This window comes from Cygnus olor, chromosome 2 (genome assembly GCF_009769625.2).
Source record: "Cygnus olor isolate bCygOlo1 chromosome 2, bCygOlo1.pri.v2, whole genome shotgun sequence".
Lineage (NCBI taxonomy): Eukaryota > Metazoa > Chordata > Aves > Anseriformes > Anatidae > Cygnus > Cygnus olor.
Window position 1 is genome coordinate 61,166,525 of NC_049170.1, and position 26,123 is coordinate 61,192,647.

Sequence of the window (26,123 nt, forward strand, 5' to 3'; positions counted from 1 at the left end):
CTCTTTGATTTGGATTCTTGGCCTGTTAAAGGAAACCACCAACAAAAATGGCAGATGCTCATATTCCACAAACAGTTTTGAAGAATAATAATTTGTTTTCTCAGAATTAAAATGCTGTGTAAATATGTGTATTGCTCTTTTTATTAGGTACTTGTGTTTGTTAGGGAACATGTATCTCTTCTGTATAACATTGTATATTTCCGTTCTAGCACTTCCATTTTTATGTTTCCTAGTCTGTTTTCTGGCCTGTTTTCTGATCTTTAATCACTGCTGCCTTGTGAAGGGGATATATTTGTTCATTAAATTTATTCTGTTAGCTATTTAAACGCTATTAACGTATTAAATTCTAGGAGAATTTGTAGAGGGGAAGTATTGTAGAAATTCTTGTTTAACCCAGCATTCAAACAGCTTGCGTTGGCTTACAAATATCCCTCACCTTTACGCTTTTTCCACTTCAATTGGTGGTGTTTTTGTTCTTTAAGGTTTTAAAGACTGTGATCTGAACTTGAGCATAGTTAGGAAATACGTAAACGTTAACAGGAGGGCAACTAAAAAGCCTTGATGTTTTCTTTTCCTTTTCAGTGCACTCCAGATCTTAGTCTTGTAGGCTAGGTCTGGATTAGGTCAAAGCAATTAAATCATTTCAAGTAAATAAAGCATCTGGTTAAAAAGGCTCCTTGTCGTACTCTGTTTCCATCAAAATGTTCTCTTAACATAGAGGGTTGAGCATTGGGCTGGAAGAGGTGAGCTCTTCTGTGGCTAGTAGTTTTTGAAGGAGCATCACCATTGCAACAGAAAATGAATAAGAAGTAGACTTGGCTACTGTAACTCAGCCCAACCTGCCATTTTTTGTTTTCTGTCTGACCTTTGGTAAATCATTTCATGTCATCATGCCTCCTGTCTTTATTATTGAATGGCTTTATACTATGGTTGCCATTATCTCTTCCCATTGTTTTAAAAATATAAAATGGGAGGAAAATGCTCAAGAATGTTTCACATACCTGAGCAATCTGGAGAGAGATTGCTTCTCCCCACATGGCTTTAAGTGAAATTGGCCTTTTAAGTAGGGTGAATGGAAGGAAAAGATATATAAATTCCAAATAGAAAGTTATCCTCCTTATTAATGAGAGAATGTATCATGCAAATAATTTATCAATTTGAGTCAGTAGGATGAGCGTGGTAAATTATTTATTGAAGTTTAAATGGAATCTTTTCATACATTAATTTGAAAAACAAGTTTGCGATGACTAGTAACTAACATTATAATATACATCGTTAGAGGATTGACTTGCAGGAAAAAATGGATTATTGCTAAATTCTTTTAACATCTTCTGGTTTTGAGTGAAAATTAGATACTTCATTTTATGAGCTATTAATATTAACCAGAAGTGCCTGTTCTGTCTGTGTGTTGTGGAATACATAAAAAGTAAAAATGCTGCTGAGCGTGTTACATAAACTAAATACAATTGCAAAACTAGTGTTAACAGAGTATACAGATGTGGCCTTTCCAAAATACTAAATGCATTTATCTGGGTGGAATAACACTGGGGTGGAAAATGGAAAATAGTGGGAAATCTCAGCTATTTACTTTCAGCTTTCACTATAGCGACTGGGTAGAAGTAACTTTAAAAACTACTGTTCCCAAAACTGCACTGTAGGGGTTTCATATGCAGTACATCACAATGTGGCAACTGGACTGCTCAAGTGGTGTTCACGGAGGAAACAAATGTTTGCCCAAGTTCCTTACTCAGCAAACGGAAAGTACAAGTAGAAATGTGTAGTTCCATTGAGATTTGAACTGTTTGGATTTTTCACTGCTGGAGTTGGATTTAGACATGGAAGATAAAACAGCCTATCCTGTGCTGCCTCTGTGTATGGTGCAGTTGAAGTGGATGGACTAATCCTGTGCTTTTGAACACCAGAGTGGATTTAAAAGTTTTCACGTATTCTTTGCCATGCACAAAATTACCAGTAAAATAAAAGAAACTTACGGGAGTTGAATTGAAACCAAATCACATGCTATATAGGCTTTACTACTTTTTTTTGTACATGTGATTTATGATGATTGCTCATCTGCAGTATGTCATCTGCGTTATTTCTGCTTCACAACTTGGCTGATGCCCAGCTCCTTCAAACCTGTGCGAGTGAATCCTCAATTGGTGTTCCACAAATACAGTATGACATTCTGCATACCACAATGGTTTTAAGAAGAAATAAAATGCTCTCTGCTTTGCCTTTCATCTATGTGTTATTTCATACTCTGAATGCAGCCTGTTTTGATACATATTCACAGGCAGTCGTATCATCGTAATTCCTTGCTCCTGGTGGATATCTGTATTTTTCCAAAGAGGTTGAGGGATTAGATAAATCCCTGTAGAAAATGCATGGGAAGAACAGAAAACAGCTGTGTGAAATTTTAATATCGTAATCCATGTTTGCCAATTTTACAGCCAGATACTGGGAAGGTATTGGCGATTTGTGTAAGAGGAATCATAAAGGAACTGGATGGGAGGTTATTCACTTCACTTCCTTCGCTGAGCTAGCATTACTGTATTTTCACCAGAGAACTAGAGGAAAATGTTTGTTAGCACCTCAAGTTACAAGTGTGACTTCATGGTTTAGAAATTTCAGTCTTTGTGTCATTTTGTTGTTTTGTGTAGCAATGGATATGGAATAGAAAGTAATTGTATAGCTAAACAGATGGATTTATTTATTTATTCTGAGTGATATTAGCATTTATTCTAAACTAATTCTCACAGAACCTGTGTTTAAATACTGTTAAAAGTGCACAGGCTGCTGTATTTTGCACTGTCATACAAGTGTTCCACAAAATTGAAGTAAATAAGCAAGGTTTTATAAAGATAATTATGTACCCCTTGCCCACCTCAGTAATTTGTTTCTTTATTGATATTACTAACCAGTTTGTCACTTCAGATCAGTAATTGTATAATTTGGCTCATTTTTTAAAGGAAACTTGTCTTTTCAGGTTTTGTCTGATTCAGCTCTTTGTGGGAACAAACTTTTCAATATTGGAGTTTCAGAGGAAAAGAGGTTTGAATTTTCTTAGTCACTTTTGACCTCCACAGAGTCTGGTTAAGCACACAATATTTAAATTTGGCACAATAAATAAGACAACAACTTGCAATGAAATTTTGTTCTAGTTCCTTTATTACCTAACAAACTGAGCTTTTGGAGGTTAAAGGCCTTAGTCTGAGTTTTTCTTAGCATCCTTCTAGTGGTAGAGATTTGATTGCATTGAGAGAAATTGAGTCAGGATCCTAATCCTGAAAATAGCATGGGTAGTCTCTTTATCACTGAGAAAAGAACAGAAGTCTGGAAATCAAATCCTAGCGATGGAGAAAGAGTAACGATGAAGCTGCACTATGCAATAGGTGTATATTCTTCTAGTATAATTCTCTTTGTTGGCTCAATGTCACTTGTTTTTTCAGCACAAGTGGATATAGGTCCCAAAACAGTGGAGGATGGAGAGCTCTCTTCTGGTTTTGCTTTTGGATTTTACTTTTTCTTTTAAAAGGAGGTGAAATATAGAAATGAGCAGCTGGGACGGTGATGTTTGAGATGCTTCCTTGCAAATAAAGTGAAGTGTTGCATCATTTCAGGACACAGGGATCTGTTTGAAAAGCAAATACAGCCAGATCTACTTGAAGATCTTTAATTTATAACTATGAGGTTTTACCTTGCTAGGAATGAATGGGCTTCTGGTTGGCAGTTTGTGTTTCTTCATTATACCAAGTAGTGACACAGTTCTGTTTTTACAATAATGAAACACAAATGGTAGGAACTATTTGTGTTGTGAATTTTCAGCTCTTTTTATTAGAAATAATGATTTTCCTTAAATGATTCTTCACAGTAACTGGGACCTAAACACTGATTTTGAGAAGAAACCCGAGTTTGGGTATGGGCTTTTATGACTTCCGTGACAGGAGTGGTGAAAACGTTTTATTTTGTGGGAGCCTTCCTTCAAATATTGTGGTGACAGAGACAAACGCTAAAGAAGTCGGATGGTCCAATGGAAGAAGTCCGACTTCTAAGACTTTCCAGACCAAACCTCCTTCCTCTTCCCATTTCTGACCAGAACTGGTCATGATTTTCAAATAAAGTGATCTTTCCAAATCATGAAGAAGAGCAGGGCTTTGCTAGTATACATGCTGAATGCCACCTGTGTTAATATCAGATAAGGTTAATTGGATCTACTGCAGGGAAACAAAAAGCATGTTGGATTTTGGGGTGGAGGAAAGTGAACAACTTTCCAGAAATATTCTTCGATCCCTTCTGATATCAAATAGATTATGCACCGATTCAGATTTAATATATGTGTTCAAAGTTTTTACCTCTTACCTCTTGTCTTTAAAGTACAGGTAATAACCTGATACCAGCAGGCATAAAGTGAGAGTAGCATTTATGAAGACTGTTTTGCGCCTAGTAAATGGGAATGTAATGAGGAGGAGGGAGAAAGTTGATTTATCCCCATCACAATTATAACCAAGGTGTTATCATACTTAAAATTACGAGCATGATAAACCATTTAGTACTTTAAAATTAGGAGGTTTTATTCATTGCCATGTTCTCAAATAAACGAAACCCAAACTATTTTAAGAGGTCATCTGGGCTGGAAGTTGAAGGGATATACAAACTGTGTAGCAACATTACGATGTTATTCCTTAAATCCATCAACAGACATTAGCAATTTGTTACAACTTGTCTTTTAATAATTTTGAAAACTGCTTTAAGAATATTAAACCTCCTGCGTGTGGTACATCATGTGCTGCTCCCGTGTGATGTGCTGACTTGCAGCAGGCTTTTGCTGGATTATTTAATTCACTAGCCATATTCCCATGTCTTGCAAATGGGTGGTTAGTGGAGGCTGGGTTGTATTTCCTCGGGCTCATGAGGGCTCAGGACTCTGTTGTCTTAAAAGTGGTGCACCTCTCAGAGACCTTCCAAAATAAAACTTTAAAATAAAAATCTAACCCTCCAGTTAAGACACCACTTCCATAAAAAGCTAACAGTTGGACATTTTTCTCTTCTGGATCAAGTCAAGAAGTTGTTGAGAGAGCCTTGGTTTGTCTGCGAAGGTAATTGGTGATCTTGATAACAGAGTGCTGCTGGAAATGTTGCTGCACTTTGTGCTTCTTTACATTTAGAGAATTAAGTAATTCTCCATGGAGACTGTGTTCTGGGACTAGAAGTCTTTTTACGTATTTTATTTGTTGTTGGATTTCTTTAATAAGTGAACCTACCATCAGCAACACACAAAGGAAGCGTTTATTTTTTGCATAACAGAGGGTGCTCTATGAACCTTAATTTCAATCCCAAAATAAACTGTGTTAATTTCTTTGGTTTAGTTCAAGATTTTCACATAGTTCATCAATTAATTAATTCTGAAACTGGAACTAGTTTATTTTTTTTCTTCTGAGTGATAATTGTTTTTGGAAGGAAAAAATAATTTCTTAGTTGGTTCTACATGGCTTTCCACAGATCTGGCCTACATTAAATGTCAAGAAATGTTGTTTTTGTACTTGGGCAGCAGAGCATTTTTAATGGCTTCTAAGCTGGGAGAAAGTGAGCCAATTTAACAGTTTTCTTACAGTTTCTCAAACAGAGATGAATTTGAAAGAAAGTATGAAAATGAGCTGGCATTTTTTTTCTTTTTTTTTTCTCTTTTCTTCATTTCTTCAAGACATGTCCTCTTAAGACCTGTGACACCAGGGTTTGTTGCAGTAGGATGCGAGCGTAGCCCCCTTGAAATCCCAGGAGTGATTAGCTCAGGTATTTTTTCCATTTGAGTTTAAATGCTTTGCAGGGTCAAAACTTGAAAGCGTAAACAATGCTGGGGTGACCACCTCCAGTAAGTGGGGATCTATCTGGAACTGGATGGACAACGTGTGAGCAAAGATGAATGGCACTTGCCTTATAATGTATGCACCGTTTATTTCCAGAAAGGCTTTGAAAAACTTAGAGGACAAATTGTGCAGGAAAGATGACACTTCGCTGTCAATGCCCGTAACATAATTAGAGTATCCACAATCAGTAGAGCATGTACTTCATGTGACAGACTGTCCTGTGGGCAGATCCACTGCTACAGGAGCAAATGTGGGCTAATGGAATAACTCCAGGAGCTGCCCACAGGTTCTTGCTGGAAATTGACTTTGCAAGGACCAATTTATGTGGATTGGTTTTCGACTCGTGATTTCACTGCGGTTGTGCCTGCTTCCAGACTAGGAAAGGCAGGGCCAGAATACCTGAAGAAGGCCACGAACTTGCATTTAGTAAGGCAAATGAGCTTCCTCGCAGTGAAATCGGCCTTTGGAGAGCATATTGCACATTTGCAGTGCCCTTTGGTTGAGTTGGTCTCTTCCTGAGGAGGATGTGGTAGTGAGCTTTGTCCCCACGGGGTGGTAGGAGCACGAAGGGGAGTTTGTGTTCATTTTGTGTTCATTTCAGGAGCTCAGCAGTGACAAATGAGAGCCCTCAATAGGAAGGGATGTATATTGGTCTCCCCGGCTGGTTAGAACGTGTCTTTCAGTGGGAAATACTTATGGATACCTGGAGCAAGTTCTTTGTTGTGTGTTTTGAGCAATTTTACTCTTGGCTTCAGCAGTAACAGGCAAAGAGAAAAATAAATGGAAAATGAGTTTCAAATTAGCATTCCTGTGGTTGAAAAGTGGTTATTATTTATTTTAAACCTACCCAAGGGTAGCTTCCTCTTGTCAGCTCTGTGGGTCTTCTTCATTTTCAGAATTGAAAGCTGCCATCTGTGGACTACTTTAAACATCTTGTAGAGTATATATTTCTTTTTCTCTCAATACATTTGACAAGAATTTCAGAATTCAGTGGTTTTGTGTTGTGTTTTTTTTTTTTAGGCAGGCTGTATGGAAGGAAGTGTTCAGCGGTGGTACAAGAAGCAGTGCTAGAAAATTTATTTTCAAATGTTTAGATTCCTCTAGGATGGTTTAAAGGACTTCTCTTTAATTAAAAGTGCCATACACTTAGTAAAAATCCATGTTAGTTGAGAAATTGATTTTTATTTTTTTGTTTTCTTTTTTTTTTTTTAAAAAAAAAGGAAGCTGTGAGTTTTCTTGTCTGGGGTAAATGTCACTGTTTATATCGCAGCTTTGCTGCGAGTCAGGACTTGTACAATTCCTCCAGGTTGTCATAGAAACACAGCTAACTGTCATCTCAACTCAGGCTGCTGATGGTTTTATTTGTAGGTTTTCAGGATTATTAAAATTTAACAAAAATTATTGATTTGCTTTTTATTAACACTGGGTTGTGTTTACCTTAGAAGTTCAGACTGCATAACAGCTTTTCCTGATAGAAAAATACCTTGAAAATGATTAAACTCTGATACTCTGAAGAAGGGATCATCAAATGCATTTAGTGCATAATGTAGGGTCTGAAGCAATAGGGAAATCTTGCAATTTTGCAAATCATCTTTTTCGTTTCACTGTGTTTACAGCAAAGTTCCCCCTTCCACACACACATTTCAATTCACCTTTTAGCTTGACTTTTACTTAACATAAAAGATACCTGTCAAGAAAGTGTGAAATGGGTACATCATTGTGCCTTATATTTGAAGTTTTCATTTTATTTACTTTTTCTTGAAGCCTGGCAGAATGCTTCAGTGCACTGACTTCTGAAAGTATATATTTTTTGTATATGCATGTGCAGGCAAAGTTACTTAGTTTTCACTCATAAATAAGACAGGCAAAACTTATTTACAGTAACTTTATCTAATGGTCCATGGATGAATGCTTTTATGCAAACGACTGAAGAGACTAGAATTAACTTTTCACGTTGGTTGCACATTTGATGTCCAGACTTAGGCAACATGCGGGATCTTATGAAAACTAGATGACTGGAGTTCAATTTTGACTTTTATGAATTTATTCAGAGATTACCCATGCATTTCAAGTGTAATCTTTGTAAGCAATGTATAAAATGCAATAATGCATTAATTGCTGTAAAACAGACGCATATTCCTTCCACTCCCTGTACTCCTGTTTCTTTGACATTACCTCCTTCTGCTCCACTGCAGTCATTTATTAAGGATCTGTGGACACAAGTAATTTGGCTGATTTATATAGAGCCCTGTAATTTGACATTGTCATTCTGTCTAGTAACAACTTTGTTCAGTGTTGGGCTTTACTGAATAAAATTGTTTCTTGGTGGACATTTTGACACCTCACTTCAGACTGCTACGTCATGGACTGCTGACATCCCTATATTAATCTCATTTGTATTCTGTCACAAAACTCTGGAATAACATATTAAAAGATCTTCTCTTTGCAGTGTATTTCTATAAGCAGGATGCCGAATATTGAATGTTTCCATTAGTCTGTATGGCTTTTATATGGTTTGTACGAGGGTATGTGTTTATTAACGTGTGCGGTGGTAGCACACATGGTAAACGGGAAAGACTGGCTTTGCTACTCCAAAGGCAACTTAAAATATTTTTATTAATGTCTCTCTTTTTCCACCTTTACTTTTCAGATCATTAGCTACAATAAAACATAGCACAAATAGACTTCTTCTGCCATAGGCTGCCACAGTGCATTTTTATTTTCTGTTCTAGGAAATGGAAACCAGTGGTTGGTGGGAAGTAAGGGATCTGCTTTCCTAAAGCACTCATTGGTGTATTTTGGTAGTTTAGGAATGAAAGGAATGTTTTGTGTGTGAAATACACTCCATGTTGATGCATTCATTAGAACTGGCAGTGTGTGTAGGAGATTATTAGGAAAGGTATATACTTTTTCCCAGTGAGAACCAAGGTATATATATGGGTTTTGTATGTCTAGGCATGTGTAGTATTAACTGAGGCTTATTGAAGGTTATGAAATCTCTCTCTGGCCTTGTACTGCTGTAGACCATCTGTTACAGGTAGATGCCAATGACCAGAGTCCTATTTTGCACCTTGGATTTCCTTTCCTTAGGAGATAAGCATGGTGGGTGTTTTGTGAGCAGTGAGTTCGTTCCTTGTGGTTTTTAGCTCAGTCTCCTCTTTGTTCACAGTATGCCATTGTCTTTGCATCTAGGTAGTGATTGGTGATAATACCTAACATGTTTGGGAAAAAAAAAAAAAAAGGAAAGCTTTGGGATTTACTGCAGATGATATAGGTGATCCATAACAACATACTGTGTCTGGATCTTTTTCCCAGACAGTTTTGCAACAACATATTTATATTTCTTGTTTTGAACATAAACCCACTGGTATGTTTTGTACAATTAACTTATTCCTAGTGGATTCTGTTTATTTTTGTTCACAGTGTTTTGCCCCTACCCTTCCTACAGAGGTGCAGCATCTTGTAAAGGTCCTGAAGTTTTTTGTAACCTGCATGCTTCAGCTTAGAGTTAAATGTGGCTATAGCGGCACACGTTATTTTATCATCCATTTTTCCATATCATAGAATCATCACAGAATCATAGAATGGCTTGGGTTGGAAAGGACCTTAAAGATCATCCAGTTCCAACCCTCCTGCCATTTATATTTTTCTTCTGAATTGGGAATGACTAACTTTATGGAACAAAGTACACACATACATCTTTTCCTGCTTTTTAGATATTAACTAAGTGCCTCTTACAATGCAGCTCAATTGATATGCTGTTAAACAGTCTTTGTTTGCGCTCAGAACTTTGGAGTGAAAAGAGTAATCAACAACAAAAATAAAGCACAACCCAAACCTTCTGGAATGACAAAAATGTGAAAGTTTGGCTTTTGGTTGTAATGGCTGTTGTTAAGATACGATGGTGATCCATCTTCGCCTGGTGCTGTGTGACAGTTGTGGGGTATCTGTAAATTTCTTGGTATTTAAAATGAACTTCTAATTTTTTTTGTTTGTTCGTTTTTTCCTTGTGCTTTTAAAAATGTAGGAAGATGAGAGTGAAGAAGAGCCTAAGCTGAAGTATGAACGGCTTTCTAATGGAGTGACTGAAATTCTACAGAAGGATGCAGCCAGCTGCATGACGGTGCATGAAAAGGTATCATGCTATTTTGTGGCAGAGATAGTTCTTCTGCTTGGGTTTTATGTATTTTATCTGTGCTTATAATGCACCAGTATATTTCTCTGTAGAAGTACTGCCAAATCTAGAGGTGCAGTGCAAGCCAACAATAATATAAACAAAATTCATGGTAAGCCTGTGTTGAACAGCCCCTCCTTTCTCAGTAGGAAAATGAGGTGAGAATTCAAGGTGCAGTAATTTGTTAGATGCAATGTTTACATAAGCTACTGGGAAATGCTCACTAGATTTTAATTATGGACAGTACCATGAACTACAGTTGAGATAAAGTCCCAAATTCCCTTTATCTCAGAAAAGAAATTGTCATATAATATGTCATATATTATGCTTATTTATACAGCCTGAATCCCTGAAAACAGACTTGATAATGCCAAGGGCCAGCTTAGTATTTATCCAGCTGTGGTAGATGGCTGAGTTTCTGTTAATACAGTGTGAAGGAAAGGAATTACAATGCTTTTTTAATCTTTTTTTTTTAATGCTTTAATACTAAACTAAAGTTTCAGATGTACAAGAATGAATGGGAGAATGGGATTGACAATGAAAAATAAATAAATTTTACTAAGAATTGTTTCTTTGTTCTTGCAGTGAAGAAACTTCAGCTGTTTCTTTGATTAAAGCAATTGCTTTGTTTTCTTGTCTTTTATAAATATTGGAGAGCATTTTTAAAATATTGAAGAATGCTAAAGAACATCTGAAAGTATGAGTTAATGATTTGTCAAGTAACTATTAGTATGTAAAACATAATTGCTGTTTTCTGAATGTATAATCTTTCACAGCCAGTAACAGCTCCTTAACGGTTATTGTTGAGGCATCTATCTCTATTATTTGGCTATATTTTTAGATTGACTTGTGCTGTGTTTCTTTTACTCAAAGGACTGTTGCCATGGCTCAAGAGGCTCTTAAGATGAAGCGTGTATTTTAACTGTGGGAATGAAAACAATAAGTCTTTTTAAAATGTTTTTGGCAACTTAGAATTAAACGGATATTTTGAAAATTGGCAAGCATTTCATCCTGGTCTGTGACCTGTTTGCCTTACCTTTCTGAGCTTCAGGTAAATTTTGAAAGCCAAGAAATAAACAGGATTTTTCTGTAAGGAAGTGCATAGATACAGCTTTAACTGTGGTGTCACAAAGAGTGACAATACTGGAAAGCTGTTTAAGGATCCCAACACTTTTAGTGTTCCAGCAAACTAGATACACTATTTATAAGAAGGATCAATATGGTTAGAAGGTAGGTGCCAGAGTCTTTTAGGAATATGTCTCTTACAGCAGGGAGCTGAAGAATGAAGGTGGGTCATAGGTTTTGTGAGGGTGTTCTTTGGTTAGATTTTTTTTGTTTTCCTGCTAAAACGGGAAAAGCCCTGCTAAAGACTAATTATTAACAAAATGACATAGTGCTATGTAAAGTATGTCTCTGATTAAAGCACTTTAACTTTGCTAGGAATCCGTATTCCGACTAATTTCCACCCAGAATTATTATTATTTTCTTTTCTTTTCACTGCTAAAGCATCATATTTTCACCAGGCTTGCTGTCTGCACTGGATGACTAATCGTCATGGCACCTGGTGCATTCAAGCAGGCCTGTGCAGTGGAATAGTCATACCTAGTTATGTCTGCACACCTGATGTTTTATTAACCAGTATTGATTTTTTTACCCGGGGGACTTTTTTCTTCCTGAAAAAAGGCAACCTTGCAGGAGTGAAAGGCATTGCAGGGGATGAATTTCTAATGAACCCCTTCTTTCCCTTTTTTGACTCCTTTTAATGTAGCTTCATATTTTAAGTGCCTGAACTGAAATTTCATTTTAAGCAATTCCATTTTGATAAATCCTTTTAAACCTTGACTTTCTGTAAGGTTATTTTTTAAAGATTGTGCTGCCTGACTGACACGCTTAGCAGTGCCTGTAAATTTGAGCATTTCATTATAGGTTGCAATGAAGCATGCTCGCATGCAGTGAAATACAGAGAATTGAGGAGCCTAGACTATTTAAGTAATGCTGAAAAGGAGGGGGGGAATAAAAGAAACCTCTGTCATAAATCAAACAGAAAAGGAAGAACTTCGGTACTACTTAGGAGTAGTTCACATGGTTCAATTAACAGCAGATCTCTCAGAATCAATTGCAGTCTTGTTTGTATCAAAATAAGTTTGTGGTTGTATGTATTCGTGTGGAGATTTCTTTATTTTGTTACGTATTTTTAGAATGAAACCCCTGAGATTGCCAAGGAGAAGCATTATTTATCTTCAGAGTGCTCGACATAGAAGTGTTACTATGTGAAAGAAAGCAAACCCGGTGGTTATCTCTGTGCTTAAATGCAGCAAGAGACCTTCTATAATCCAGCAGTATTTTACCAGTGGCCTTTTCCTGTGTTTCAATGGTTTGTTTTGTGTTAATGATGAAGGAAAATTTAAAATAAAGCCCAAAGGAAACCACTGCAATTGAAAGAAAGCTGTGGAAGGGAGCCCAGAACTGTTTCAGGTCTGTGTGTTAGTCCTTGCTTTCACACTGCATTTTTAATTTGCTGCCACAGTCCATCAGGCAGTGTGTACGGACTGCAGACACACCATTAGTTGTCAGTAGATGAGGGTCCTCATGACTCATTCTGACAGCTAACTTGCACTATCACAGTAATATGGGCTGGAAGCCCTGTTTTATTCTTTAGGTGCAGTTAAAATAAGCTTTGTCTATAGAAGTTATTTTTTTTTCTTCTGAGTGCTGCTAATCATTAATCTGCTAAACATCCTGGAGTTCATTTAGCAATGCTGTAGTTCTGGTTATGGTGTCTTCTCTTTGTATAATCTATCTGTTTCTTTTACAGTTTTTGGCACTGGGAACGCATTATGGCAAAGTTTATTTACTTGATGTCCAGGGGAACATCACACAGAAGTTTGACGTTGTAAGTATGGCATTATTTGGAACACATCTACTGGGATATAAAATGATGTGATGTACTAAGTAATAAATTAATGCTTTTGCTACACCTGAAATTTTGCTAATGCATTTCATGAATTATGCACCCCCTGTCCCCCATAAAACAAGAGACATTTTGTGGTCCTTGAAAGAAGTTGCACTGGATGGTTTTGTGATGAGGACATCTCAGTTTACATGTAATAAACTTTCTTGGTGAAGACAGAAGAGGAAATACATATTTATGATTGTTAATGGTTATTATTAATTATGGACCCCCAGAGGCTTGTGACTTCCATAAGGTTTGAGCCTGCTCATTAGGTGACTATTGTCAGTTGTTAGTGTGTACACTATCGTCTTATCTACTTGCCACAAGTAATTGAAAATTGATTGATTGCCTTGCTAGTTCAGTTTATCTACTGCAAATATATAACGCTAATATTTTATGTGAATGTTTTGAAGCTTGGACTCTTAAGGGAGTGTATTGATTGAAGGAGAAGAGGCAGACTTTTTTTATTTTGGTTCCTGATATTAGAGGATGAATGAAATGCTCAATTTAAAATTGTGTTTCAGAATGTTAAACGTTTCTTTTAATTGTGCATATTTGTTGATTTTTCTGTTCTTTTATTATTATTTTATTATTTTCAATCTTACATATTTAATACTTCTTTTTCAATCTCTCCGTTCTCCATGAGGGTGGGAGGAAGGGGATTAGCAATTTTAAATCTTTATTTTTTTTCCCTTTCTGGTATTGTCACAAAATCTGGTAACCAAGCATCAGTTTTTCATAGCAATGTCAGCCCTTGTCAGAGTATCCATGGCAAGACATTGGCATGTTTGCAGAGACAACGTATGTTCTAAAGCTGACACAGCTAGCTGCATGGGAGGGGTGAAAGGTTTTGTTTATATTTTTGAAAAATCTAATTACACAATTGTTGTGCAAGGGGAAAAAAGTCTCAGCCAAAACCCAGTCTCCTAGGCACAACCTTTGGAGAAATTTTTATAGATAACAACAGTCAGATTAACAGCGACCTTCCTGGGTATTAATAAAAGTCAAGCTAATGATGTTCTCCTATTTCTTTTAGCATTTTATGTTCCTTGGCCCTACAGAAGAGATGCTGACTGCATTTCAAAAGAGGAAAGGCTTTTTGTGTCTGCCTTCTAGTACCAATTAGATTACATGTATGCTACTTGCTAAAGATGCAGTTTCTTTCTCTTTAGAGTAATCTCTTTGGGAAAGACCAGAGTAAAGCACACACAAATTCTTTGCTTCTGTTGCTGAAGCAAATGACTTGACTCAAAGACTTGCTCAAATGAAGTGGAGATTTTCTCTGGAGACAGGCATTAAACGTCTTAGACGTGTATTCATTCCTCTCTAGGTCAGGCACTTGGAAGAGTTCATTTGTAGTACTGTCATCTTTCTTTTAGGTGCATGACCAAGGCCGCCTTCTCCCACACTGGTTCCTAAAGGTGAAATCCTCATCTTTCTGTGTAAAGATGTGGGGCATTGCCTAGGTGTACAGCAAGTCATAAGGGATCTTAGTGTCTATTAAAAATTGTAAAACAAAATCCCTGCATCCTCTTTACACCATTCACTCCAATCTGCTATTCCTTCCTTTGCTTTTCTTTATTATTAAAGTCCTACCAGTGGCTGCTGGGAGGGTCATTTCTTATGATGGAGTTAAGGTTAGGCCATATAAACCACTTTCTACTCTATAACTTTTATGTTTTTACATGTTTTCCAGACTTTTCCTGGCTTCAAGCTAAAGATTTTTGTGCTGCGCCTTCTTATAGAGATGGCAATGATTTCTTTTTTTAACAATATTTTTTGATTAAAAGCTGCTTTTCAAGATGAAGAATAGGAAGAAAATGTTTATTTGTCTCTTCTTAGTATGTCTTTTCTTTGTAATGGTACAAGTCCTCTGTGCAACAGATAAATTATAACACGGATCAGGTGGAAAGGGTGCTTTTTTTTTTTAATTTGAAGAAAATTAATTTTGATCAAGAAGCACTTGGCTTTTACAGAAAATCTTTTATTTGGATCTACTGGATGTTGTTGAACAGAACAGCCTGTCTATGCGTTAGAGCATTGCTGTGTGTTGAATCGCAAAGAAAACCTACATTTCTCTTGAAAAGAAGCAAGCTACTTCTTGAACTCCTATAGATGCAAAACATTCTCTTGTAAATTCTCTGTGACAAAGAGTATTTTCTCTGGTTACATATTCTCTGGTTCTTCATTGAGTCCGGAATGAGCAAGTTCCCTCTGAGAAGTGCTTCTACTGCTGAATAGCTGGTGTGATTCTACCTTGAAGTAGCAAATAGGAGAAAGATTTGAAGTTCTAAATAGGAGAAAGATTTCCAGAGAATTTCTGGAAATCAGTAGCATTTAAAAATTGTTCCAAGTAACTAAAATAGTCTCTTCTTAGAGAGTAGGCAACATCTTGAATTATTTGCAGTGCACAGTATTCCTTGGGAGTGAATTTTACAAGTTTTGCATTTTGAAAGATTCCATTTAGCAGATGTTTTCTGCCTTATGGGATGGCAGAAATAATAAGGTAGTAATGTGAAGCCTTCCATCTAGAAGAAATCAGTTATGTAATTCAAGGAATTGCTCTGCATTTGAGCCTTACTCAGTTTGTGTTTTTTTTAAGCCAAGGTAAAAACAAAAATTACTTTTCTATACATCTCAGTCTGTTAAATGTGTAAATAGGGAAAACAAACCTTACAGGTGAAACTTTAAGTCACTAGATTCCAGATACTGTCAGTATGTGAAATAAACCAGAATTAAGAGAGGGATTTTTTTTTTATGGGTGATCTTAAGTGTTCCTTTTAACAATGGTGTAGATATGTTTCATGTTTGAGTCTTGGTGATTTTGCTTTGGCCATAGTTAAGTAAAACTGTACCATAGAGAGGGAGACATAAGAATGTTCCCCTTCCATCCCCCCAAAAAGTTATATAGATGTAGAAAATATTACTTCTGTTTTAGTCTTCTCGATTTTCCATTTCTCTCTGTTAATCTCAAATAACCATGTTCATGGGCTTGGAAGTTGAACAAATATGAATTTTGTTTTTATGAGAAGTCAGTTGTGTTTTATATTGGCTCACATTTGGATTTGATCCAAATTGTGACACAGAAATAGAGACTGATCTCAGAGGACTTACAGCATAATTACTTTATCATGTCTTCAGTTCCTGTGAACTTTGAGAGAGAAAACTGACAGGTATGTTGCAGAATCTTTAAGATGGTCAGTTTCTGGATGATGACCTTCCTGTTGAAGTTTGAATTAATTAAAAAAAAAACAAAAACAAAAAAACATCGTGCAAGAAACACTAAAATGTAAAGCCTGGCAGCCATGTAAGTTCTGCTACTTTAATACTCTGGTTATTTTTTGAAGAAATCTTTTAGAACTTCATCCTGTAGTGTCCTTAGAATACCCACATTGTTTTGATGCTGAATTACAAATACTGTTTCTAGTGTTGCAAAGATTTATTTGTGTGCTCTATTTTGACCCATAAAATTCACTGAGGCTTCTGTGAAACTAACCTCAATGGCTAAGAAGTCTTCAGAACAGTCTTTCTTTCATCCTGCTCTTAAAATACCTGATGCTGGATCCGTACCAGGTGGACTACTAGTCTTTTCAGGTTTGCAACTCCTCTTACCAACAAAAGTGAAAGTGTTTGTTTTGAAACTGTTTGGGGAGAATTATGAGACAGGAATTTGTGGGGGTTGCCTTCGGTGGTGCTGGTATCTCAATGGCCACACTTGTGATCCTTGCATGATCTCCTTTCCTCCTTGCTTAGTGTGTTTTTAGCTCTCACCAGTGTAGCTGTCTTTGACAATGTCAGCCGCCTAAGATTAACTGATATGCATCCTCAAATAACGTATGTTTGACAAACTGGTGTTCTGTTGTATTAGGGTTCAGTGCATTGAGTGAGATGAAATGTGTCAAATGCACTGAAAATTATTACTAAAGGCAACAAGAAAGGGGAGGGGGAAGCCTGCTAATGCCACTGACAAAGGATGATGCAGGACTGATTCACAGCATGTTAATTCCAAATGCCTCTCCATCTTTCTTTTCCTCTTAGACTGTCTACAATTTATTAATATAATTATTGCTTCAACTGACATGTTGTGGATTAAAGACTTGTAGGTATGAAGAAAGCCGTACAAACATGTTTAGTTAAGTAACAAATCAAAAACCTTCTAAAGGGCAAGAAAACCTGTCCCCGTTCTAGTCTTCTAATAAACATCAAACTTAAAGCAAAAACTGTAAGAAGTCTTGGCTGGTGCCAGTGATACTCTGTAAGGAGTGGAAACGCAGCCTATTTTACGAGTAGGGGAGGATTTAAATGTTTAATGCATCAGAGGTGCTTCAAAGATGATGCATGAGCCTAGAAAACAAATGTAAATAGCATTTTAAAGCTTCTATTAGTGCAAAGAAGTTGAAGTAGTCTTTACATGCAAAATTTGTGAGCTGTTCAAGAGTGCTGGAATTTCAGAAAGAGAGAATGAAACAATTAAGTAGAGGCCCATTTTTTGCAGATTTTTTTTTTTCCTGAACTCAATTTTTTTTTCTAATTGTTTCCCATTGGGTAGTACTAATTATTTCTTTGTTGTTTTAATCAGAGTGTCAGAAATTCAAAATCACCAGGTCCTCTCTGCTACCTTGAAAATTCAAAGAGGAGTTCCTTCAGCTGTAATATTATTGTCCTTAGACTTTAGAAAGTTACAGCACTTGCAGCTTGTGGAGCAAGAGTGTTGCTTGCTTAAAGATGAATCAATGGCTTGTTGGTGTTGCTGATACCTCAGAAAGTTGCAAACAGATGTCAGAGGTTTCTGTTGGCTTGACAGGCTTTTGAAAGAGTTTAATTGCTAACAAGAAAACCATATTTGCTAATGAAGAAGCAGCAGTTGCCGAGCACTGAATGCTGTTGCTGGAATTGATGCAAAATCCACTAACTGTTGAGAGAGATAATGCAGCATCTTTCAATGGGGGAGGTAACTTTTAGCATTTGATTGTATAATGAAGAAGTTGTTTTGAATGGAACTTTACATGAGAGTTTAAGACTAAGATGATATAAATGTCACTTATTTTGACATGCTACTTAAAATTCCCTGTTTATTACTTTAACTACATCATTTTAGTTGTCACTGTCAGACTATGAAAAAAGACTTAGTCGGGAAATGAAACGAAGCAATGGAATTTAGAGTAAAGATCTGGGTAGCTCTGTGTTAGTATTTGCAGTGTGTCAGTGTGCCTGTTAAATTTGAAGCTAAAATCCTGCTATTTGTTTAAAAAAAAAAAAAAAGGCATGCTGCTATAAATGTGGGCTCCAATAAAATGAAGTAAAAAATTTATGTTCTGATAGCAAAGTGTGTCTATGCAGGGAAGCGTCCTTCCCCTCTGTGGGACCTACCAGCCAAGTTGGTGGTGTGGTCCCATGGCTTCAGTGCTTTGAGTTTAACCCCTAGCTCAGCCCAGTGGGAAAACTGGAGAAAAGTGACATTCTTCAGAGTTTTGCTTTTAAGACTTGGATGTCTACACCCAATATAATAGCCTTCCTTCTGTTTCTGTCTACCTGTCTTTTCATTTTAGCTGTAGATTATTTGGAAGTTCAGAGCTTTCTACAGTAGTTGTGGGAGTCCAGAGGTTTTCTTTATAGTAGTTGTGGGAGTAACTTGCATGGCCTTTGAGTCTGTAATTTTGGATCTTATAAAGGGTTGGAAAGTGTGTATTATGATGTTTTCCTGTTATTGTGCCTACAAACCACTCCAGGTTGTTTGTAATCTGGAGTGTTTTCAATGGGAACTATGATGCTACTGAATATTAGGACCCTTCCTTAGCAGGAGTCATAGTGTACCTGCATGTCTGTCATTTGATGAGAAGTGAGTTATTTTGACTGGGTGAAGTTGTGGTATCAGACCCGTTATTTTCTAGGTCTATAAAAGTTTCTTGTATGACAAATCACAGAATATCTGGAGTTGGAAGGGACCCACAAGGATCATTGACTCCGAATCCTGGCTCCCCACAGGACTACATAAAATCAAAACATATGCCTCAGAGCATTGTCCAAATGCTTCTTGAACTCCAGCAGGCTCAGTGCCGTGACCAGTTCCCTGGGGAGTCTGTTCCAGTGCACAACCACCCTCTCTGTGAAGAACCGTTTCCAGATATCCAGCCTGACCCTCCCCTGTCCCAGCTCCATGCCGTTCCCTCAGGTCCTGTCGCTGTCCCCAGAGAGCAGAGCTCAGCGCCTGCCCCTCCGCTCCCCTCGTGAGGGAGCTGCAGGCCGCCATGAGGCCTCCCCTCAGCCTGCTCTGCTCTGGGCTGAACAAACCAAGGGACCTCAGCTGCTTCTCGTATGTCTTGCCCTCTAGACCCTTCACCATCATTGTTGCCCTTCTTCAGATGCTCTCTATTAGTTTTATGTCCTTCTTATATTGTGGCACCAAAAACCGCATGCAGCGCTCAAGGTGAGGTTGCACCAGCTCAGAGCGGGATGTTCCCTTCCCTCAACAAGGTTGAAACAAAAAATGTCTTGTAGAAGTTTTGCACATCACCTTTTATCCAGTGTATCCCTCTTACCTTGAGTGGAGTGTTGGTTGAATTTTTACTTGAATAAATAGATCAGGTCGATGTGGAAATTATTTGTTATTACTAGATATATTGCTTGGTGTCTGGGTGAAATATTAAATGTTTCAGTTGTGTCATATACAGTTAATTTTTATAAGCTCAAAACTGAAGGAAAGATGGCTATTGCCTTCAATTATTCTTTCAAGCTTGTAACTTGTAATAGCTGTAGCTTAATGCAGAGTAATGTAAAAAGTTTAATTGGGAGTATAGGTTCGGCGACAGAAGATCTTGCGTGGTCCAGACACTTGTTTTTTAAATGAGGTTAGCTTGTACAAGTCAAACATAGGCTTGTGTAGTCACAAACAGTAATCTCTATGCTGTATATTTAATTTCTGTTAAAATTATAAAGCTTGTGTACTTCATCAGCTGTTTTTGGGACTGCAGTCATTTCTTTCCTTCTTTGACTTTTCACTAGCAGCTATGATGTCCATATACCTTCTTTTGAGAAGGATGTCAACCCCATCCTTAGGCTGAATGTCTTTCTATAACTTCATTACTCTTAAAATGCATGTTGTTTTTTCTGTTTGTTTTGTTTGTTTGTTTGTTTTTTTCTTGACATAGAAGCATAGGAAGAAGTTTCCTTTTTGTTCTTTAATATCCATCACTTTTCTTCAGAGTGGATATTTTGTTGTCTGTCAGTCATATGTCATGACCAACTCTTAAGGTGCTATGTTCAGGTACCTTAGAAGCCCTCCTCAATGTCACTGATTTCAGAACGAGTTTGTTAATGTCGCTCTTTAATGAGGTAAAGGGCTGTTACTGAATACTGTTTTGTCACGGTCATCTAGAGATAGCAAACAAGTCAGTTTCTGTTGATTTAGTAGCATTCTATCCTGCTCTGTGGGCTTTCTCAAATAAATCTTTAATATCTGGAAAATTGTAGGGGAAGATATCTCATTATGGGAGAATGCTAGACATTTAGAACATTAATTCTATAGCCTTTAATGTAGCCTGTTGGTCAACCAAAGGGCAAAGTTTTCAATGTATTTTTGTTTTTTTCATCAGACCTTGCAGGAACTCTGAATCTATTTTTATGAAAGATCAAATAGAAGACCTACTGTAATTCTGCTAAGTGTATTTACATGTGGCATTTTCAAACAAAATTACTTGTGACATTATGCAGAAACATTAAAAAAATTCTTTTTGTTTAGTTGTTTTTTTATTTTTTTCCTGAACTCTTTCACCATCCTGGTTTGGTAACATTTGTTGCTTGAATGTATACTGCATTTTGTATCTTGTGATTATTTAGAAAATTCATTTTCTTTGCAACTATTACTGGCTTTTTTTGTTTTAAATTTCCCTACACACCACAATTTGACAATTAAGCAACAATGTTTATTTGCTTTTAAGAATAACACAGAAGCATAGCTTCTGATTTGAAGGACATAACCATGCACATAACCGTTAAAGAAACAACCATAAACAGAATTATTTTTTCATATCAGATTTAAGCAGAGTATTATTTTACTAGAGCGTAATTGGCACCTAAAAGAAACCCTCAGAAGAGTGCCAGTATATTTCAAACAACTGTTAATATAGAGTATTTGTACTTTTCTGTGCCTTCCAGTGACTTTGTTCCTGGCAAGACTAGGTTGTTCTCTCTCTCGGAAGAAACCTCAGATTCTCAGCCATTGGGGATGTCTGTGCCCTACTAGGAACTTGACCAAGTTTGATCAGGTGATTTTTACCGGCCAAAGGCATATGTTCAGTGCTTTGTCTATTCCTTTTTCCAGTCATCTCAAAAGCATATTGTGCCACATCTGTCTCATAACCCTCCCCAAGTCCTCTTTGTTGATATGCTGCTAGACTACTGGGCCAAGTTGCTCTAGAGTTTTTATTATCAGCAATGAAACAGCTAGTTTCAGGTAACACAGATGTGTCTTCTAAATCCTCACAACCTTTAAAAGCATAGGAAGGATATGGAAAGGTTTGCCTTCGAAGAAGCTGGTATACTGCTGATTCCTAGAGCTGTTCTCCTTTTGTTAAATGGCGTATTATACCTGAATGACATTTTTGTGTACACCGAAGGCAGGCACTTGCATGCACATATAAAAAATAATAGCAGTTTGCTTGTCAGAATTATTCAGAGTTCTGGCATTAATAAAATATTATTTGCATTAGAAAATGTTTTCGTAGTTAGAAAGTCCAAAGCAACTGAGTTCTGGAGGACGATGTTTTTTATATAAGTTGACATTAATGATAGAGCTGCAGCCCTTTGTTTCTGTTAACAATAAAAATGCAACACTACTTAAAACATAGAATGACATAACAGGGGCATAATATGATGAACAAAACATGAAGGCAAAACTAAGCCTTTTTTTCCCACAGGGGGTAAGATATTGTTGATAATGAACTTTGTAAATCTAATGAAGACTCACATCTAAAGGATGAGACCAACTTGCTTTAACAGACATGACAGTGTATAGTAGTTTTTGTTGCACTCCTGATGGAATGCTACATATGGACAGTCCAGATTTCACTGGTCTTGGGTGTTAATGCCCTCATATTGCTTGTTGACAAAAGTAGCTACTTAAAAGCTGATCATCTCTATTGTGACGCTGATGAGGAAGCTAGTTCCACTCACAGTCCTGTGGCACAGAGAAATAAGTAAAAGATTAAGAAATTTTAGAAATCTGCTGGTTTTGTGTTCAGCATTGCAACCCTGACTCAGAACAGAAATCTGTAATTGCTACAGGCCTTGGCAGTTCTTGAAGATAGGAGCTTTGAAATGTGAGCAGATTAAAGATGGAAGAATGAATGAATCTGCTTGTGTTTTTGGACCTACATTAAATAAAGCTTATTATAAGCAAGGATGTCTACACTTGCTGGTATTGAAATAGAGCCTCTTTATATGCAAATGCCATGTGGAAGTTGCACAGGATCAATTCATCTTCACATTTAGCTTTCCCTATCTTACTGACACAGTAAGAATACTGCATATGATTTGCCACTTATAGTAAGTTACAGGGCACTTCAAGATTAATAGTTTCTACTTGTGTGAGTACTCTCCTCCCTCTCCCCCCATCTTTTTGATTTGCAGAATTTTTTAGGATCCTTTCAAGAATCCAAAACCCAAAATTGATCATTTTTGAGGATCTCTCTGCCAGGTTTGTGAGACTTGCTCAAATGACACAACTGCAAATAAACGAAGTTTCCGAGTTGGTGTCCGAAGAGAATAGAATGCTTTCAGTAATCGAGAAATGTATTTATTCTTGCAGACAGCTCTGTACAAGTGTTGATAACTGGATGTTATCAATGTGGAAAAATGTCACTTCAATTTTAGCTATTGGCTGAACTTCAGCATTGATCACCCAGTGTAATATTCAACAGTGCCAAGGATGTGACTAGCTATGTCTTTTTTTCAGTCAGGAAAGGGAGTTCTTCCTTCATATTATTTGTGTTCTGTGATTGAGTCAGTGGGAGATCTTTTCACTGGTTTCAGTAGATACTGGACTGGGATCATCATTTATAGTAGGATGGTTGGCAGGCTAAAATAACTGGAAAAAAAAAACTTAGTGCAGTTTTTCATTGCAGGAGCTGATAGAAGGATGAAAACTATGTGGTTGTGGCAAGGGTAATAGCTTTGTAATGGGCATGTGGAAAAGCAGGGATGCTGGGTGCCCTGTGGTCGTGTCCTCTGTTCTGTGTTATGTCAGGGAGGGGGATTGTCATGGCTGTGGTGAAAACCTTCCTGGAAGTGATGCTGGCAAAACAATGAATGACCCCTGAAAAGGACAGTAAAGAGCCTCATTGCTTCTTTAAAAGTTGTTTGGTCAAAGCACCAATAAAATAATCTCTAAAGCAAACCTGTCCTGACAAGAACATGCACTGTATGACCTGGTTGGCCTCTCTCATCAGTCACTTCTTTCAACTGTGGTTTATCAAGAAATGGAGAAAAATCTCAAACTTCGCACTTCTAAAATTCTACAAAATCCTGTTAAGTGCGTTAATGACGGTGCTGGTGTTTTTCTATTAAAAACAGCCTGTGAAAGTGCCCCACTAAGTTTGATCCTCAGAGATTTATATACATTTTTTTGGTATTGTTCTCCAAAGCCCAATTTATAACGCAGTAGCCTGTGTGGAAGCTGATGTTCCGTGATGAGTTCTCCAAGTTCGCAGTGCTTGGGGAGCCATTCTGAAAAGAAAGCAGTTAGAGAAATCAGTGAGGTGAGCCTCCAGGTGGCATGGAATAGTCTTCTCCCACCATGTGCTGCGTTGTCTGAGGCACGTATACGTAGTTATCGCCTGCAGCCCTTACTCGGCTCCCCAACATCAACTCTTACTTCAGCCCCCCCCATAAGTGTGTGCTGGGGAATATTGTTCCATATTCTCAGATGCTTTACTACAGAGATAGCGACAGTGAAGTAGAGGCAGGCTTAGGACATTTCATCTTTGAGGCCTTGCAGTTACACAGTGGTTGTGAAGGGGACCTGGGGAGAGGAGGAAAAGGGAGTAATTTGTTTGCCATGGCACAAAGCTCCCAGAAGGACACAGCTTTACACACCAGTGTTTTAAGAGAAATGAGATTCTGTTTTGGATCTGTCAGGAATTAGCTAACAGTTAAATGTGGCTAGGAGGAGGTATAGGCTTTCAGTATAGATTTGTTTTCAATCATAGCTTGGTCATTCCTAGATGAGCATTCTGATTATCTAGCAACTACTACAGGTTTAGGGAGATCCCTTGTTAATTTTTCTCTTTGGATGTATTTTTGCTTAGTCCCTGTAGTTGACAAACAAGATTAAGGGATTCACTGATGTGGAAAATATTGAAATCACTGTAGGCTTTTTGGTCTTTCTCACTTTCTTAGACCGTATATTAGAGATTCCTTGTCCTCATATTCCCTTACATTCCGACAAGCTTTTGAGATCTTTCTTTTTTGTAGGCAAGGTTTGCCTTCCCGCAGACAAAATAAAAGTTAATGTTGTTATTGTTCTGTGTCCCAGACCTTGTCACTCTCCCCAGCCTTCCCCCCTCCCTTTTCGTCTAACCAATATAATCTCCCATTTTTCATTTGGAGAATGACAGATTCAAGAGTGTTATAGGAAAAGCACTGGAGCAGGAATCTTCACTTATCAGAATACTACCAGTATTGCTGAACAAAACCTCTTTGGTGTGGATATTAGTACATTTTCAGCAAATGAAAATTCATATTGTAAAGTCAGAATATGCTATTTCTATTGGAGACAGTGGCAAACAGCTTGTTCTGTAACTTTTAAAGCTGACTTTTCAATTTAAACCTTTGTTTTGCTACATGTTTCTCAGATGTGCATGTATGCATAGGTGTATACATACTTATACCATGTTGTATATAATCCATGAGATAGCATCAAAATTTGCTTTTCTGGATTCCTTTTCACTCTATTGTGTTAGTAAGACTCAACAAATACGCAAACTATGCATAAGTCAGTACAGCACCGTAATATTTTTTAAATATTGACAGTGTCTTCAACTGTTTGCTGTATTTCCTGTCACCTCCTCTCACTTCCCAAAATGAAAAGCCCTTAAAAAGTAGAAGTTCTTTTTTGGCCAGTTAGTTAAATTAGGCTTTCTTCTAGGTGGGCTGAGGTTATCATTTCAAATTGGAAAGATACCCTTGGAGAAGGCAAGTACTGAATGTTCTGAGTTCTTTTTTTTCCAGTAGCCTTAACAACAGTGTTTTTCATAATTCAGTGGTGTATAGAACATCTAATATATGGATGTAAAAGCTGAAGAGTTGAGGCTTTATTTAGAGCAAGTTCCTCATCCTGCTAGTGCAAGGCTTATATATAGAGAGCATCTTTGCTTAAATACGACAATAGCTAAGGCAGTTTGTTTACAAATCAGCATTTGACACCAGACCTCCATGGTAGAAGTAATCGCTTCCATTGGAAAGAAGTATTTCCACCATTTTAATGGTGAAAACAATACAATCAGAAAGATAGTAGTTCATATTCCCGTGGATTAACTTTTTAAAAAGTGAGGTTGTATTGCTGAACACTGGAGTTTTACGTGTTTATGTGAATATTGTACAGATGGAAACACATGAATAAGTGTAAAACAGAAACTTTTAGGAGACAGATTTGTTTATTTTTTTATTACAGTTTAAACTCTAGTTTATACAGTTTTCCTGTAGTATGAAGAGCAGCTACAGAATGGTTAGGTAGATAACGTAACGCAGCAAAAAAGACTTAGGGATGATTTTCTCCTGTGGGTAAGTATATACGCATGCATGTGCGTAGGTGGATAATTAAGAATCTTTGGGTTAATTTAGGGAAAGTTCTTGAAAATACTTCTTAAAGAGTGGATGAAAATGCTGCATAAATGGCTTGTATTAGCATTGGGAACCTCTTGAAGTAGAACGAGCTTTGCAGCAAGTATGATCGAACACTGCTTTGCTTTTCACACTCTTAATGTGTTTGTTGCTTGCCTGCTAACCATGGCTAAAAGGCATGAAGTCACAGGCAACTATTAAAATGTTTAGATTCCGAGCTTGTAAATATTGCATTTCTCACAGAATTGGAGTGAAATCCAGTCTTATGTTTCTTGTTCATCCAGTTCATATCCAT

The 26,123-nt window shown here is 37.2% G+C and overlaps 1 protein-coding gene across 1 annotated transcript in view; it reads left to right on the forward strand.

Moving 5' to 3' along the window:
* The window catches only part of VPS41 (VPS41 subunit of HOPS complex), a 105,154-nt gene that overhangs the window by 8,613 nt on the left and 70,418 nt on the right, over positions 1–26,123 (forward strand). Inside the window, 2 exon segments of the mRNA XM_040549571.1 lie at positions 9,892–9,999; positions 12,854–12,931. Of these exon segments, the coding sequence (XP_040405505.1) occupies positions 9,892–9,999; positions 12,854–12,931 (186 nt within the window).